General features: G+C 39.5%; 2 protein-coding genes across 2 annotated transcripts in view; both read left to right on the plus strand.

Annotated features, from left to right (window-relative positions):
- Positions 1–18,020, plus strand: part of LOC136839171 (mucin-2-like) — an 84,615-nt gene that overhangs the window by 56,291 nt on the left and 10,304 nt on the right. The window lies entirely within an intron of this gene.
- LOC136839678 (mucin-2-like) lies at positions 1,664–4,552 on the plus strand. The gene has a single exon (XM_067106030.1). It carries the CDS (start codon positions 1,664–1,666, stop codon positions 4,550–4,552), a length of 2,889 nt encoding a protein of 962 aa, XP_066962131.1.

An 18,020-nucleotide genomic window follows, 5' to 3' on the forward strand; every position in this document is an offset into this window, starting at 1 on the left:
GCTCTTGCTCCGACCACTGGACATCCATCAGCTTCTTCCACCACTACCACCAACACTGTTCCATCAACCGAACATTCCATGACCCAGTTCTCAGCTTCTATACCAACCACCTCTTCAGAAACCATTGTATTTTTTCCTTCTCCAGCCACAACACATCTTTTGAATTTAACCTTAACGTCTCTTGATGTAAACTCTAGTTCAGTTGCTTCCACAGTTTCAAATACGTTACCCACTGTCACTATACCTACAGGTTCATTGACCACTACTGCTTCACCAGTATCAAAAACCAGCATTTTGACTACTGTTTCAAGTACTTCCTTAGTAACCCCAACCACTGTACGAGCTCCAGAGTCATCTACAAACATTAATGTGATCAAAACTACCAGTGCACCAGCAACCTTAACAACTGCTAATATACGCAGCACTTCAGCTACTCTCAACCTTTCAACAGTATTTATTCCTACCAATGTTTCAAACTCTACTGCTGTTCCACTACTTTCTGTAACTCCTGATGATACTGTTCTACTACTTACTGTAGCTACTGACGAAGTATCAATGTCTAGCATAGTTCTGAAACCCATCACAACTGCCACTGTCCCAGTGACTTCATCTGCATTGAATAATTCCAGTGTACAAGCATCACAGACCAACAGTTTTCCACAACTGCCAGTTACAAATATAAATTCAACAACCCTACCTGCTCCTCCTCCAACCACTAATTCACAATCTGCTGCTATATTCACAAACATCACTGTTACATTCAGTGAAAGTTCCACCAACCAACATTCAACCTGTAAGTATATTCCAGCAGCCTCTCCAATAACCAGTGCTCCTGTGATTTCAACCTTGAAAAAGATTCCAATAACAATAAGCAGTTCCACCGTCCCTACAATAAATGTATCTTCTACAGTTCCTACATCTCCAACCACAACACTTCAACAGACTTTACCAAGTGAAGGAAAAACACCCCCTAGACCTGTTCATGAAACTTTAGTGACTAGGAATATAAACCCCAGTTACTTACTCTGTTTCAAATACATCATTAACTGTCCCTTTACCCACAGGTTTACTGACCACCAGTGCTCCAGCATTATCCAACAGCAGCAATGTGCCTGCAGTTTCAAAGTCCACATCAACCCTTGCCATCGCTCCAATAATTTCAAGCACTACTCCTGTACCTATAACCATTACAACTCCAGAGTTATCTACAGCTACTAATGTGATAAAAACAACCATTGAACAAGCATCTTTAACAAACACTAACATACAAAATACTACAGTAACTCCCAATCTTTCAACCATATTAATTCCAAACAATATTTCAAATACATCAAGTATTACAAATGTATCGATTACACTACATACTGCAAATGTAACTTCAGACTTAGTAACCAGCACACTTCTAGCAGCTTCAGCAGACAGCATTGTAACTCCAGATTTAGTATCCACACTTGTCCATACTTCAACAAACACAATTAAACCTTCAGCAACTACTCCATCTCCTTCAAATTCGACTAATGTTCCACTGGCATCTGTAACTGTTGAGACAGGATCAGTGTCTAGCTCAGTTCTTGTACCCTTAACATCTCCCAGAATACCAATAACTTCATCTACATTAAATTCTTTTAAAATACAATCATCACAGAACAACAGTTTTCCAGTAATGCCATCTCTCAGTAGTACAGACATGAGTTCAACAACCATTTCCACTCTTTCTCCAACCGCTAATCAACAATCTACCCATAACACCATCACCAACACTGTTCTAACAACTGTAAGTTCTATGACCCAATCCTTATTTTCTGTACCTATAACCGTCACCTCTTCAGATTCCAATGTATCTGTAAATTCAGTACTTAAAAAGGATTCAACAACACTGAGCAGTTCCACTGCTACTACAATATCTGGAGCGTCTATTGCTCCTTCATTTCCAACCACTACACAACAGATTTTAACCAGTGAAGAAGTCACACCAGCTATCCATGTTCCTGCTTCTTTAACAACTAGTAATGTAAACACTAGTGCAATTACTTCCTCTGTTTCAGATGCATTAATGACTGAAACTATACCCACAGTACCAGTGCTCACCACTGCTCCACCATTATCAAATAGCAGCAGTATAACTACAGTTTCAACAGTCCCATCAACTGTGATCCTTGCTCCTGCAATTTCAAACGCTTCCACAGTACACACAACTAGTACAGATTCAGAGTCACCTACAACTACAAATGTGTTCAAAACTACCACCGTTCCAGCATCCTTAACATCTGCTTATATTCCAAGCATTTCAGCTACTCGCAGTCTTTCAAATACATCAGCTACTACCATTGTTTCACCTACAAGTATTACAAATGTATCAGTTGTGCTAAGTACTAACAATGTATCCTCATCTTCAGTACCCACCAAACTTCCAGCAGCATCACCAAGCACAATTGTAAGCACAGATTCAGCATCACCATTTGTTCTTGATGCAACCACTAAAATGCCTTCAGTGTCTACCTCTGCCAATGTTCCATCAGCTTTAAACTCTACCGCTATGCCCCAAACTTTTGAAACTACTGATGAAGTATCAATGTTTAGCACTGTTCGTTCACCCTTACCAACTACCAATGTACCAATAACTTCATCTTCATTAAATACTTCCCATGTACAGAAGTTAGAAACGAGCACCTTTCCAATAATGCCAACTGTCAGTGCAACAAGAATAAATTCATCAACCATGTCTGCTCTTGCTCTGACCACTGAACGTCCATCAGCTTCTTCCACCACCACCAACATTGTTCCATCAACTGTACATTCCATGAACCAGTTCTCAGTTTCTATATCAACCACCTCTTCAGAAACCATTGAGTCTTTTCCTTCATCTCCAGCCACAACACATCTTTTGAATTTAACCTTAACATCTCATAATGTAAACTCTAGTTCAGTTGCTTCCACAGTTTCAAATACATTACCCACTGTCACTCTACCTATAGGCCCATTGACCACCACTGCTTCACCAGTATCAAACAGTAGCATTTTAACTACATTTTCAAAAGCCCCATCAACTCATACCATTACTCCGATAATTTCAAGTACTTTTACAATACCTACAACCACTGTAGCTCCTCAGTCATCCACAACTACTAATTTGATTAAAATTACCTCTGCACCAGCAACCTTAACAGCTGCTGATTTACCCACCACGTCTGCTACTTTCACTCATTCTTCTACATTAATTAATTATATGGGTTCAAGTTCATTAAGCATTACAAATGTATCAAGAACATTAAATACTTCCAGTGTATCCTCAGCAACATCAACAAGCAGAATTATAACCATCAATTCACCATTCCTAACTACCATTCATTCAGCCATTAGTAAACCCTCATCTTCAGTAACTCCAAATACTCCCACTGTTTCAACGACATTAATTCCTGACAATATTTCGAATGCATCAAGTATTACAGACATGTCAATTACTTTGGGTACTACAAATGTATCCGCAGACTCAGTAACCATCACCCTTCCAGAAGCTTCAATAAACAGCATTGTAACCACAGATTTAGCATCCACACCTGTCCTTTCTTCAAACACAAATGAACCTTCAGTGACTATGTCTGCCAGACTTCCATCACCTTCAGATTCGACTGCTGTACCTCTGACCTCTGTAACTATTGAGGAAGAATCAGTGTCTAGTTTAGCTCCTTTACCCATAACATCTTCCAGTGTACCAAGAACTTCCAAAATACAAACATCACAGGACAATAGTTTTCCAGCTGTGCCACATCTCAATAATACAAACATGAGTTCAACAACCATGCCTCCTCTTCCTCCAACCACTAGTCAACAATCTACCCCTAACATTGTTCCATCAACTGTAAGTTCCATGATCCAATCCTCACTTTCTACACCTGTACCTATCACCCCTTCAGATTCCAGTGTTTCTGTCACTTCAGTATTTAAAAAGGGTTCAACAACACTGAGCAGTTCCACTGCTCATATAATATCAGTAGCTTCTACTGCTCCTTCATTTCCAACCACTACACAAAAGATTTTAACCAATGAAGGAATCACACCAGGTAGCCATGTTCTTGCATCTTTAACAACTAGCTATGTAAACACTAGTCCAATTATTTCCTCTGTTTCAGATGCATTAATCACTGAAACTATACACACAGTTCCAGTGCCCATCACTGCTCCACCATTATCAAATTCCAGCAATGCAACTACATTTTCAAAAGTCCCATCAAATTCGATCCTTGCTCCTGCAGTTTCAAACACTTCCACAGTACATACAACTAGTACAGATTCAGAGTCACCTACAACTACAAATGTTTTCAAAACTACCACCGTACCAGCATCCTTAACATCTGCTTATATTCCAAGCATTTCAGCTACTCAGTCTTTCAAATACATCAACTACTACCATTGTTTCACCTACAAGTATTACAAATGTATCAGTTGTGATAAGCACTACCAATGTATCCTCATCTTCAGTATCCACCAAACTTCCAGCAACAACATCAAGCACAATTGTCATCACAGATTCAATGTCACCATTTGTCCTTGATGCAACCACTAAAATGCCTTCAGTGTCTACCTCTGCCAATGTTCCATCAGCTTTAAACTCTGCTGCTATGCCCCAGACTTTTGAAACTACTAATGAATTATCAATGTCTAGCACTGTTCGTTCACCCTTACCAACTACCAATGTACCAATAACTTCATCTTCATTAAATACTTCCCATGTACGGAAGTTAGAAATGAGCACCTCTCCAATGATGCCAACTTTCAGTGCAACAAGAATAAATTCATCAACCATGTCTGCTCTTGCTCCGACCACTGGACGTCCATCAGCTTCTTCCACCACCACCAACATTGTTCCATCAAATGTACATTCCATGAACCAGTTCTCAGCTTCTATACCAACCACCTCTTCAGAAACCATTGAGTCTTTTCCTTCATCTCCAGCCACAACACATCTTTTGAATTTAACCTTAACGTCTCATAATGTAAACTCTAGTTCAGTTGCTTCCACAGTTTCAAATACATTACCCACTGTCACTCTACCTATAGGCTCATTGACCACCACTGCTTCACCAGTATCAAACAGTAGCATTTAACTACATTTTCAAAAGCCCCATCAACTTATACCATTACTCCGATAATTTCAAGTACTTCTACAATACCTACAACCACTGAAGCTCCTCAGTCATCCACAACTACTAACTTGATTAAATTTACCTCTGCACCAGCAACCTTAACAGCTGCTGATTTACCCACCATGGCAGCTACTTTCACTCATTCTTCTACATTAATTAATTATATGGGTTCAAGTTCATCAAGCATTACAAATGTATCAAGAACATTAAATACTTCCAGTGTATTCTCAGCCTCAGTAACTAACACAATTCCGGCAACATCATCAAGCAGCGTTATAACCACCAATTCACCATTCCTAACTGCCATTCATTCAGCCATTAGTAAACCCTCATCTTCAGTAACTCCAAATACTCCCACTGTTTCAACGACATTAATTCCTGACAATATTTCAAATGCATCAAGTACTACAGATGTGTCAATTACGTTAGGTACTACAAATGTATCCGCAGACTCAGTAACCATCACCCTTCCAGAAGCTTCAATAAACAGCATTGTAACCACAGATTTAGCATCCACACCTGTCCTTTCTTCAAACACAAATGAACCTTCAGTGACTATGTCTGCCAGACTTCCATCACCTTCAGATTTGACTGCTGTACCTCTGACCTCTGTAACTATTGAGGAAGAATCAGTGTCTAGTTTAGCTCCTTTACCCATAACATCTTCCAGTGTACCAAGAACTTCCAAAATACAAACATCACAGAACAATAGTTTTCCAGCAGTGCCACATCTGAATAATACAAACATGAGTTCAACAACCATGCCTCCTCTTCCTCCAACCACTAGTCAACAATCTACCCCTAACATTGTTCCATCAACTGTAAGTTCCATGATCCAATCCTCACTTTCTACACCTGTACCTATCACCCCTTCAGATTCCAGTGTTTCTGTCACTTCAGTATTTAAAAAGGGTTCAACAACACTGAGCAGTTCCACTGCTCATATAATATCAGTAGCTTCTACTGCTCCTTCATTTCCAACCACTACACAAAAGATTTTAACCAATGAAGGAATCACACCAGGTAGCCATGTTCTTGCATCTTTAACAACTAGCTATGTAAACACTAGTCCAATTATTTCCTCTGTTTCAGATGCATTAACCACTGAAACTATACACACAGTTCCACTGCCCATCACTGCTCCACCATTATCAAATTCCAGCAATGTAACTACATTTTCAAAAGTCCCATCAAATTCGATCCTTGCTCCTGCAGTTTTCAAACACTTCCACAGTACATACAACTAGTACAGATTCAGAGTCACCTACAACTACAAATGTGTTCAAAACTACCACCGTACCAGCATCCTTAACATCTGCTTATATTCCAAGCATTTCAGCTACTCGCAGTCTTTCAAATACATCAACTACTACCATTGTTTCACCTACAAGTATTACAAATGTATCAGTTGTGATAAGCACTACCAATGTATCCTCATCTTCAGTATCCACCAAACTTCCAGCAACAACATCAAGCACAATTGTCATCACAGATTCAATGTCACCATTTGTCCTTGATGCAACCACTAAAATGCCTTCAGTGTCTACCTCTACCAATGTTCCATCAGCTTTAAACTCTACTGCTATGCCCCAGACTTTTGAAACTACTAATGAATTATCAATATCTAGCACTGTTCGTTCACCCTTACCAACTACCAATGTGCCAATAACTTCATCTTCATTAAATACTTCCCATGTACGGAAGTTAGAAACGAGCACCTCTCCAATGATGCCAACTGTCAGTGCAACAAGAATAAATTCATCAACCATGTCTGCTCTTGCTCCGACCACTGGATGCCCATCAGCTTCTTCCACCACCACCAACATTGTTCCATCAAATGTACATTCCATGAACCAGTTCTCAGCTTCTATACCAACCACCTCTTCAGAAACCATTGAGTCTTTTCCTTCATCTCCAGCCACAACACATCTTTTGAATTTAACCTTAACGTCTCATAATGTAAACTCCAGTTCAGTTGCTTCCACAGTTTCAAATACATTACCCACTGTCACTCTACCTATAGGCTCATTGACCACCACTGCTTCACCAGTATCAAACAGTAGCATTTTAACTACATTTTCAAAAGCCCCATCAACATACCATTACTCCGATAATTTCAAGTACTTCTACAATACCTACAACCACTGAAGCTCCTCAGTCATCCACAACTACTAACTTGATTAAATTTACCTCTGCACCAGCAACCTTAACGGCTGCTGATTTACCCACCATGTCAGCTACTTTCACTCATTCTTCTACATTAATTAATTATATGGGTTCAAGTTCATCAAGCATTACAAATGTATCAAGAACATTAAATACTTCCAGTGTATTCTCAGCCTCAGTAACTAACACAATTCCAGCAACATCATCAAGCAGCGTTATAACCACCAATTCACCATTCCTAACTGCCATTCATTCAGCCATTAGTAAACCCTCATCTTCAGTAACTCCAAATACTCCCACTGTTTCAACGACATTAATTCCTGACAATATTTCAAATGCATCAAGTACTACAGATGTGTCAATTACGTTAGGTACTACAAATGTATCCGCAGACTCAGCAACCATCACCCTTCCAGAAGCTTCAATAAACGGCATTGTAACCACAGATTTAACATCCACACCTGTCCTTTCTTCAAACACAGATGAACCTTCAGTGACTATGTCTGCCAGACTTCCATCACCTTCAGATTCGACTGCTGTACCTCTGCCCTCTGTAACTATTGAGGAAGAATCAGTGTCTAGTTTAGCTCCTTTACCCATAACATCTTCCAGTGTACCAAGAACTTCGTCTACATTAAATTCTTCCAAAATACAAACATCACAGAACAATAGTTTTCCAGCAGTGCCACATCTCAATAATACAAACATGAGTTCAACAACCATGCCTCCTCTTCCTCCAACCACTAGTCAACAATCTACCCCTAACATTGTTCCATCAACTGTAAGTTCCATGATCCAATCCTCACTTTCTACACCTGTACCTATCACCCCTTCAGATTCCAGTGTTTCTGTCACTTCAGTATTTAAAAGGGTTCAACAACACTGAGCAGTTCCACTGCTCATATAATATCAGTAGCTTCTACTGCTCCTTCATTTCCAACCACTACACAAAAGATTTTAACCAATGAAGGAATCACACCAGGTAGCCATGTTCTTGCATCTTTAACAACTAGCTATGTAAACACTAGTCCAATTATTTCCTCTGTTTCAGATGCATTAACCACTGAAACTATACACACAGTTCCACTGCCCATCACTGCTCCACCATTATCAAATTCCAGCAATGTAACTACATTTTCAAAAGTCCCATCAAATTCGATCCTTGCTCCTGCAGTTTCAAACACTTCCACAGTACATACAACTAGTACAGATTCAGAGTCACCTACAACTACAAATGTGTTCAAAACTACCACCGTACCAGCATCCTTAACATCTGCTTATATTCCAAGCATTTCAGCTACTCGCAGTCTTTCAAATACATCAACTACTACCATTGTTTCACCTACAAGTATTACAAATGTATCAGTTGTGATAAGCACTACCAATGTATCCTCATCTTCAGTATCCACCAAACTTCCAGCAACAACATCAAGCACAATTGTCATCACAGATTCAATGTCACCATTTGTCCTTGATGCAACCACTAAAATGCCTTCAGTGTCTACCTCTACCAATGTTCCATCAGCTTTAAACTCTACTGCTATGCCCCAGACTTTTGAAACTACTAATGAATTATCAATATCTAGCACTGTTCGTTCACCCTTACCAACTACCAATGTGCCAATAACTTCATCTTCATTAAATACCTCCCATGTACGGAAGTTAGAAACGAGCACCTCTCCAATGATGCCAACTGTCAGTGCAACAAGAATAAATTCATCAACCATGTCTGCTCTTGCTCCGACCACTGGACGCCCATCAGCTTCTTCCACCACCACCAACATTGTTCCATCAAATGTACATTCCATGAACCAGTTCTCAGCTTCTATACCAACCACCTCTTCAGAAACCATTGAGTCTTTTCCTTCATCTCCAGCCACAACACATCTTTTGAATTTAACCTTAACGTCTCATAATGTAAACTCCAGTTCAGTTGCTTCCACAGTTTCAAATACATTACCCACTGTCACTCTACCTATAGGCTCATTGACCACCACTGCTTCACCAGTATCAAACAGTAGCATTTTAACTACATTTTCAAAAGCCCCATCAACTTATACCATTACTCCGATAATTTCAAGTACTTCTACAATACCTACAACCACTGAAGCTCCTCAGTCATCCACAACTACTAACTTGATTAAATTTACCTCTGCACCAGCAACCTTAACGGCTGCTGATTTACCCACCATGTCAGCTACTTTCACTCATTCTTCTACATTAATTAATTATATGGGTTCAAGTTCATCAAGCATTACAAATGTATCAAGAACATTAAATACTTCCAGTGTATTCTCAGCCTCAGTAACTAACACAATTCCAGCAACATCATCAAGCAGCGTTATAACCACCAATTCACCATTCCTAACTGCCATTCATTCAGCCATTAGTAAACCCTCATCTTCAGTAACTCCAAATACTCCCACTGTTTCAACGACATTAATTCCTGACAATATTTCAAATGCATCAAGTACTACAGATGTGTCAATTACGTTAGGTACTACAAATGTATCCGCAGACTCAGTAACCATCACCCTTCCAGAAGCTTCAATAAACGGCATTGTAACCACAGATTTAACATCCACACCTGTCCTTTCTTCAAACACAAATGAACCTTCAGTGACTATGTCTGCCAGACTTCCATCACCTTCAGATTCGACTGCTGTACCTCTGCCCTCTGTAACTATTGAGGAAGAATCAGTGTCTAGTTTAGCTCCTTTACCCATAACATCTTCCAGTGTACCAAGAACTTCGTCTACATTAAATTCTTCCAAAATACAAACATCACAGAACAATAGTTTTCCAGCAGTGCCACATCTCAATAATACAAACATGAGTTCAACAACCATGCCTCCTCTTCCTCCAACCACTAGTCAACAATCTACCCCTAACATTGTTCCATCAACTGTAAGTTCCATGATCCAATCCTCACTTTCTACACCTGTACCTATCACCCCTTCAGATTCCAGTGTTTCTGTCACTTCAGTATTTAAAAAGGGTTCAACAACACTGAGCAGTTCCACTGCTCATATAATATCAGTAGCTTCTACTGCTCCTTCATTTCCAACCACTACACAAAAGATTTTAACCAATGAAGGAATCACACCAGGTAGCCATGTTCTTGCATCTTTAACAACTAGCTATGTAAACACTAGTCAATTATTTCCTCTGTTTCAGATGCATTAACCACTGAAACTATACACACAGTTCCACTGCCCATCACTGCTCCACCATTATCAAATTCCAGCAATGTAACTACATTTTCAAAAGTCCCATCAAATTCGATCCTTGCTCCTGCAGTTTCAAACACTTCCACAGTACATACAACTAGTACAGATTCAGAGTCACCTACAACTACAAATGTGTTCAAAACTACCACCGTACCAGCATCCTTAACATCTGCTTATATTCCAAGCATTTCAGCTACTCGCAGTCTTTCAAATACATCAACTACTACCATTGTTTCACCTACAAGTATTACAAATGTATCAGTTGTGATAAGCACTACCAATGTATCCTCATCTTCAGTATCCACCAAACTTCCAGCAACAACATCAAGCACAATTGTCATCACAGATTCAATGTCACCATTTGTCCTTGATGCAACCACTAAAATGCCTTCAGTGTCTACCTCTACCAATGTTCCATCCTTGATGCAACCACTAAAAATGCCTTCAGTGTCTACTCTACCAATGTTCCATCAGCTTTAAACTCTACTGCTTTTTTGAAACTACTAATGAATTATCAATATCTAGCACTGTTCATTCACCCTTACCAACTACCAATGTGCCAATAACTTCATCTTCATTAAATACTTCCCATGTACGGAAGTTAGAAACGAGCACCTCTCCAATGATGCCAACTGTCAGTGCAACAAGAATAAATTCATCAACCATGTCTGCTCTTGCTCCGACCACTGGACGTCCATCAGCTTCTTCCACCACCACCAACATTGTTCCATCAAATGTACATTCCATGAACCAGTTCTCAGCTTCTATACTAACCACCTCTTCAGAAACCATTGAGTCTTTTCCTTCATCTCCAGCCACAACACATCTTTTGAATTTAACCTTAACGTCTCATAATGTAAACTCTAGTTCAGTTGCTTCCACAGTTTCAAATACATTACCCACTTTCACTCTACCTATAGGCTCATTGACCACCACTGCTTCACTCAGTATCAAACAGTAGCATTTTAACTACATTTTCAAAAGCCCCATCAACTTATACCATTACTTCCGATAATTTAAACATCTTCAGTACTTACTACAATACCTACAACCACTGAAGCTCCTCAGTCATCCACAACTACTAACTTGATTAAATTTAACTCTGCACCAAATGAACCTTAACTATGTCTGCCAGACTTCCATCACCTTCAGATTCGACTGCTGTACCTCTGCTGATTTACCCACCATGTCAGCTACTTTCTTCCAAAATACTCATTCTTCTACATTAATTAATTATATGGCAATTCAAGTTCATCAAGCATTACAAATGTATCAAGAACATTAAATATTTCCAGTGTATTCTCAGCCTCATTAACTAACACAATTCCAGCAACATCATCAAACAGCGTTATAACCACAATTCACCATTCCTAATGCCATTCATTCAGCCATTAGTAAACCCTCATCTTCAGTAACTCCAAATACTCCCACTGTTTCAACGACATTAATTCCTGACAATATTTCAAATGCATCAAGTACTACAGATGTGTCAATTACGTTAGGTACTACAAATGTATCCGCAGACTCAGTAACCATCACCCTTCCAGAAGCTTCAATAAACGGCATTGTAACCACAGATTTAGCATCCACACCTGTCCTTTCTTCAAACACAAATGAACCTTCAGTGACTATGTCTGCCAGACTTCCATCACCTTCAGATTCGACTGCTGTACCTCTGCCCTCTGTAACTATTGAGGAAGAATCAGTGTCTGAGTTTTTCAGCTCCTTTACCCATAACATCTTCCAGTGTACCAAGAACTTCCAGCAACATCATCAAGTCTACATTAAATTCTTCCAAAATACAAACATCACAGAACAATAGTTTTCCAGCAGTGCCATCTCTCAATAATACAAACATGAGTTCAACAACCATGCCTCCTCTTCCTCCAACCACTAGTCAACAATCTACCCCTAACATTGTTCCATCAACTGTAAGTTCCATGATCCAATCCTCACTTTCTACACCTGTATCTATCACCCCTTCAGATTCCAGTGTTTCTGTCACTTCAGTATTTAAAAAGGGTTCAACAACACTGAGCAGTTCCACTGCTCATATAATATCTGTAGCTTCTACTGCTCCTTCATTTCCAACCACTACACAAAAGATTTTAACCAGTGAAGGAATCACACCAAGTAGCCATGTTCTTGCATCTTTAACAACTAGCTACATAAACATGAGTCCAATTATTTCCTCTGTTTCAGATGCATTACTCACTGAAACTATACCCACAGTTCCAGTGCCCACCACTGCTCCACCATTATCAAATTCCAGCAATGTAACTACATTTTCAAAAGTCCCATCAAATTCGATCCTTGCTCCTGCAGTTTCAAACACTTCCACAGTACATACAACTAGTACAGATTCAGAGTCACCTACAACTACAAATGTGTTCAAAACTATCACCGTACCAGCATCCTTAACATCTGCTTATATTCCAAGAATTTCAGCTACTCGCAGTCTTTCAAATACATCAACTACTACCATTGTTTCACCTACAAGTATTACAAATGTATCAGTTGTGATAAGTACTAACAATGTATCTTCATCCTTAGTACCCACCAAACTTCCAGCAGCATCACCAAGTACAATTGTCATCACAGATTCAATGTCACCATTTGTCCTTAATGCAACCACTAAAATGCCTTCAGTGTCTACCTCTGCCAATGTTCCATCAGCTTTAAACTCTACTGCTATGCCCCTGACTTTTGAAACTACTGATGAAGTATCAATGTCTAGCACTGTTCGTTCACCCTTACCAACTACCAATGTACCAATAACTTCATCTTCATTAAATACTTCCCATGTATGGAAATTAGAAACGAGCACCTTTCCAATAATGCCAACTGTCAGTGCAACAAGAATAAATTCAACAACCATGTCTACTCTTGCTCCGACCACTAAACGTCCATCAGCTTCTTCCACCACCAGCAATGCTGTTCCATCAACTGTACATTTCATGACCCAGTTCTCAGCTTCTATACCAACCACCTCTTCAGAAACCATTGTATCTTTTCCTTCATCTCCAGCTACAACACATCTTTTGAATTTAACCTTAACGTCTCATAATGTAAACTCTAGTTCAGTTGCTTCCACAGTTTTAAATATTTTACCCATTGTCACTATACCTACAGGTTCATTGACCACCACTGCTTCACCAGTATCAACAACCAGCATTTTGCCTACTTTTTCAAAAGCCCTGTCAAGTTATACCATTGCTCCAGTATTTTCAAGTACTTCCACAGTAGTACCTCCAACCACTATAGCTCCAAAGTCATCTACAAACATTAATGTGATCAAAACTACCAGTGCACCAGCAACCTTAATAACTGCTAATATACCCAGCACTTCAGCTACTCTCAACCTTTCAGCAGTATTTATTCCTACCAATGTTTCAACTTCTACCACTGTTCCACTACTTTCTGTAAGTGGTGACAAAGTATCAATGTCTAGTGTAGTTCTGAAACCCATCACAGCTTCCACTGTCCCAGTGAATTCATCTACATTGAATATTTCCAGTGTACAGACATCACAAACCAACAGTTTTCCACAACTGCCAGTTACAAATACAAATTCAACAACCCTGCCTGCTCTTCCATCAACCACTAATTCACAATCTGCTGCTATCTTCACAAACATCACTGTTACATTCACTGAAAGTTCCACCACTCAACATTCAATTTCTAAGCATATTCCAGCAGCCTCTCCAATACCCAGTATTCCAGTGACTTCAACCTTGAAAAAGATTTCAACAACACTAAGCAGTTCCACTGTCCCTACAATAAATGTATCTTCTACAGTTCCTACATCTCCAACCACAACACTTCCACAGACTTTACTAAGTGAAGGAAAAACAACCCCTAGACCTGTTCATGAAACTTTAACGACTAGGAGTATAAAACCCAGTTCAATTACTTACTCTATTTCAAATACATCATTAACTATCCCTTTACCCACAGGTTTACTGACCACCACTGCTCCAGCATTATCCATCAGCAGCAACGTGTCTGCAGTTTCAAAGTCCACATCAACCCTTGACATCGCTCCAATAATTTCAAGCACTACTCCTGTACCTATAACCATTACAACTCCGGAGTTACCTACAGCTACTAATGTGATCAAAACAACCATTAAACCAGCATCTTTAACAAACACTAACATACAAAACACTACAGTAACTCCCACTCTTTCAACCATATTAATTCCAAACAATATTTCAAATACATCAAGTATTACAAACGTATCAGTTACATTAGGTACTTCAAACTTAGTAACCAGCACACTTCCAGCAGCTTCAGCAGGCAGCATTGTAACTCCAGATTTAGTATCCACACCTGTCCTTACTTCAACCACAAATGAACCTTCAGTGACTACTTCCACCGGAGTTCCATCTCCTTCCAATTTGACTAATGTTCCACTGGCGCCTGTAACTGTTGAGGCAGAATCACTGTCTAGCTCAGTTCTTTTACCCTTAACATCTCCCAACATACCAATAACTTCATCTACATTAAATTCTTTTAAAATACAAACATCACAGAACAACAGTTTTCCAGTACTGCCATCTCTCAATAATACAAACATGAGTTCAAGAAACATTTCTGCTCTTTCTCCAACCACTAATCAACAATCTACCCCTAACACTATCACCAACACTGTTCTAACAACTGTACGTTCTATGTCCCATTCCTTATTTTCTATACCAATAACCATCACCTCTTCAGATTCCAATGTATCTGTGACTTCAGTACTTAAAAAGGATTCAGCAACACTGAGCAGTTCCACTGCTCCTACAATATCTGTAGCTTATACTGCTCCTTCATCTCCGGCCACTAAACAGATTTTAACCAGTGGAGGAGTCACACCAGCTACCCATGTTCCTGCATCTTTAACAACTAGTAATGTAAACAGTAGCCCAATTACTTCCTCTGATTCAGATGCATTAATCACTGAAACTATACCCACAGTTTCAGTTCCCGCCACTGCTCCAGCATTATCAAATAGCAGCAACGCAACTACAGCTTCAAAAGTCCCATCAACTTCGATCCTTGCTCCTGCAATTTCAAACACTTCCACAGTACATACAAGTAGTACAGATTCAGCATCACCTACAACTACAAATGTGTTCAAAACTACCACCGTACCAGCATCTGTAACATCGACTTATATTCCAAGCATTTCACCTACTCGCAGTTTTTCAAATACATTAACTACTACCATTGTTTCACCTACAAGTATTACAAATGTATCAGTTGTGCTAAGTACAACCAATGTATCCTCATCCTCAGTACCCACCAAACTTCCAGCAGCATCACCAAGCACAATTGTAATCACAGATTCAATGTCACCATTTGTCCTTGATGCAACCACTAAAATGCCTTCAGTGTCCACCTCTGCCAATGTTCCATCAGCTTTAAACTCTACTGCTATGCCCCAGACTTTTGAAACTACTGATGAAGTATCAGTGTCTAGCACTGTTCGTTCACCCTTACCAACTACCAATGTACCAATAACTTCATCTTCATTAAATACTTCCCATGTACGGAAATTAGAAACGAGCACCTTTCCAGTAATGCCAACTGTCAGTGCAACAAGAATAAATTCAACAACCATGTCTACTCTTGCTCCGACCACTAAACGTCCATCAGCTTCTTCCACCACCAGCAATGCTGTTCCATCAACTGTACATTCCATGACCCAGCTCTCAGCTTCTATACCAACCACCTCTTCAGAAACCATTGTATCTTTTCCTTCATCTCCAGCCACAACACATCTTTTGAATTTAACCGTAACGTCTAATAACGTAAATTTTAGTTCAGTTGCTTCCTCTGTTTCAAATACATTTACCACTGTCACTATACCTACAGGTTCATTGACCACCACTGTTCCAATACCTACAGGTTCATTGACCACCACTGTTCCACCATTATCAAAAACCAGCATTTTGACTATTGTTTCAAAAGCCACATCAAATTATACCATTGCTCCAGTATTTTCAAGTACTTCCACAGTAGTACCTCCAACCACTATAGCTCCAAAGTCATCTACAAACATTAATGTGATCAAAACTACCAGTGCACCAGCAACCTTAACAACTGCTAATATACCCAGCACTTCAGCTACTCTCAACCTTTCAACAATATTTATTCCTACCAATGTTTCAAATTCTACTGCTGTTCCACCACTTTCTGTAAGTAATGACAAAGTATCAATGTCTAGTGTAGTTCTGAAACCCATCACAGCTTCCACTGTCCCAGTGAATTCATCTACATTGAATATTACCAGTGTACAGACATCACAAACCAACAGTTCTCCACAACTGCCAGTTACAGATATAAATTCAACAACCCTGCCTGCTCTTCCTCCAACCACTAATTCACAATCTGCTGCTATCTTCACAAACATCACTGTTACATCCAGTGAAAGTTCCACCACCCAACATTCAATTTCTAAGCATATTCCAGCAGCCTCTCCAATACCCAGTGTTCCAGTGACTTCAACCTTGAAAAAGATTCCAACAACACTAAGCAGTTCCACTGTCCCTACAATAAATGTATCTTCTACAGTTCCTACATCTCCAACCACAACACTTCCACAGACTTTACCAAGTGAAGGAAAAACGCCCCCTAGACCTGTTCATGAAACTTTAACGACTATGAATATAAACCCCAGTTCAGTTACTTACTCTGTTTCAAATACATCATTGACTATCCCTTTACCCACAGATTCACTGACCACCACTGCTCCGGCATTATTCATGAGCAGCAACGTGTCTGCATTTTCAGAGTCCACATCAACCCTTGACATCGCTCCAATAATTTCAAGCAATACTCCTGTACCTATAACCATTACAACTCCGGAGTTATCTACAACTACTAATGTGATCAAAACAACCATTGAACCAGCATCTTTAACAAACGCTAACATACAAAACACTACAGTAATTCCCACTGTTTCAACCATATTAATTCCAAACAATATTTCAAATACATCAAGTATTACAAATATATCGATTACATTAGATACTACAAATGTAACTTCAAACTTAGTAACCAACACACTTCCAGCAGCTTCAGCAGGCAGCATTGTAACTCCAGATTTAGTATCCACACCTGTCCTTACTTCAACCACAAATGAACCTTCAGCCACTACTTCCACTGGAGTTCCATCTCCTTCAAATTTGACAAATGTTCCACTGGCATCTGTAACTGTTGACGCAGCATCAGTGTCTATCTCAGTTCCTTTACCCTTAACATCTCCCAGTATACCAATAACTTCATCTACATTAAATTCTTTTACAACACAAACGTCACAGAACAACAGTTCTCCAGTAATGACATCTCTCAATAATACAAACATGAGTTCAACAACCATTTCTGTTCTTTCTCCAACCAATAATCAACAATCTACCCTGAACACCACCACCAACACTGTTCTGACAACTGTAAGTTCTATGACCCAATCCTCATTTTCTACACCTGGAAC

Source organism: Macrobrachium rosenbergii, chromosome 6 (assembly GCF_040412425.1).
Source record: "Macrobrachium rosenbergii isolate ZJJX-2024 chromosome 6, ASM4041242v1, whole genome shotgun sequence".
Classification (NCBI taxonomy): Eukaryota; Metazoa; Arthropoda; class Malacostraca; order Decapoda; family Palaemonidae; genus Macrobrachium; species Macrobrachium rosenbergii.

Excerpts from the sequence above, each read along its gene's own strand:
- LOC136839678 (XM_067106030.1), top strand. The coding sequence starts at position 1,664 with ATGCCATCTCTCAGTAGTACAGACATGAGTTCAACAACCATTTCCACT.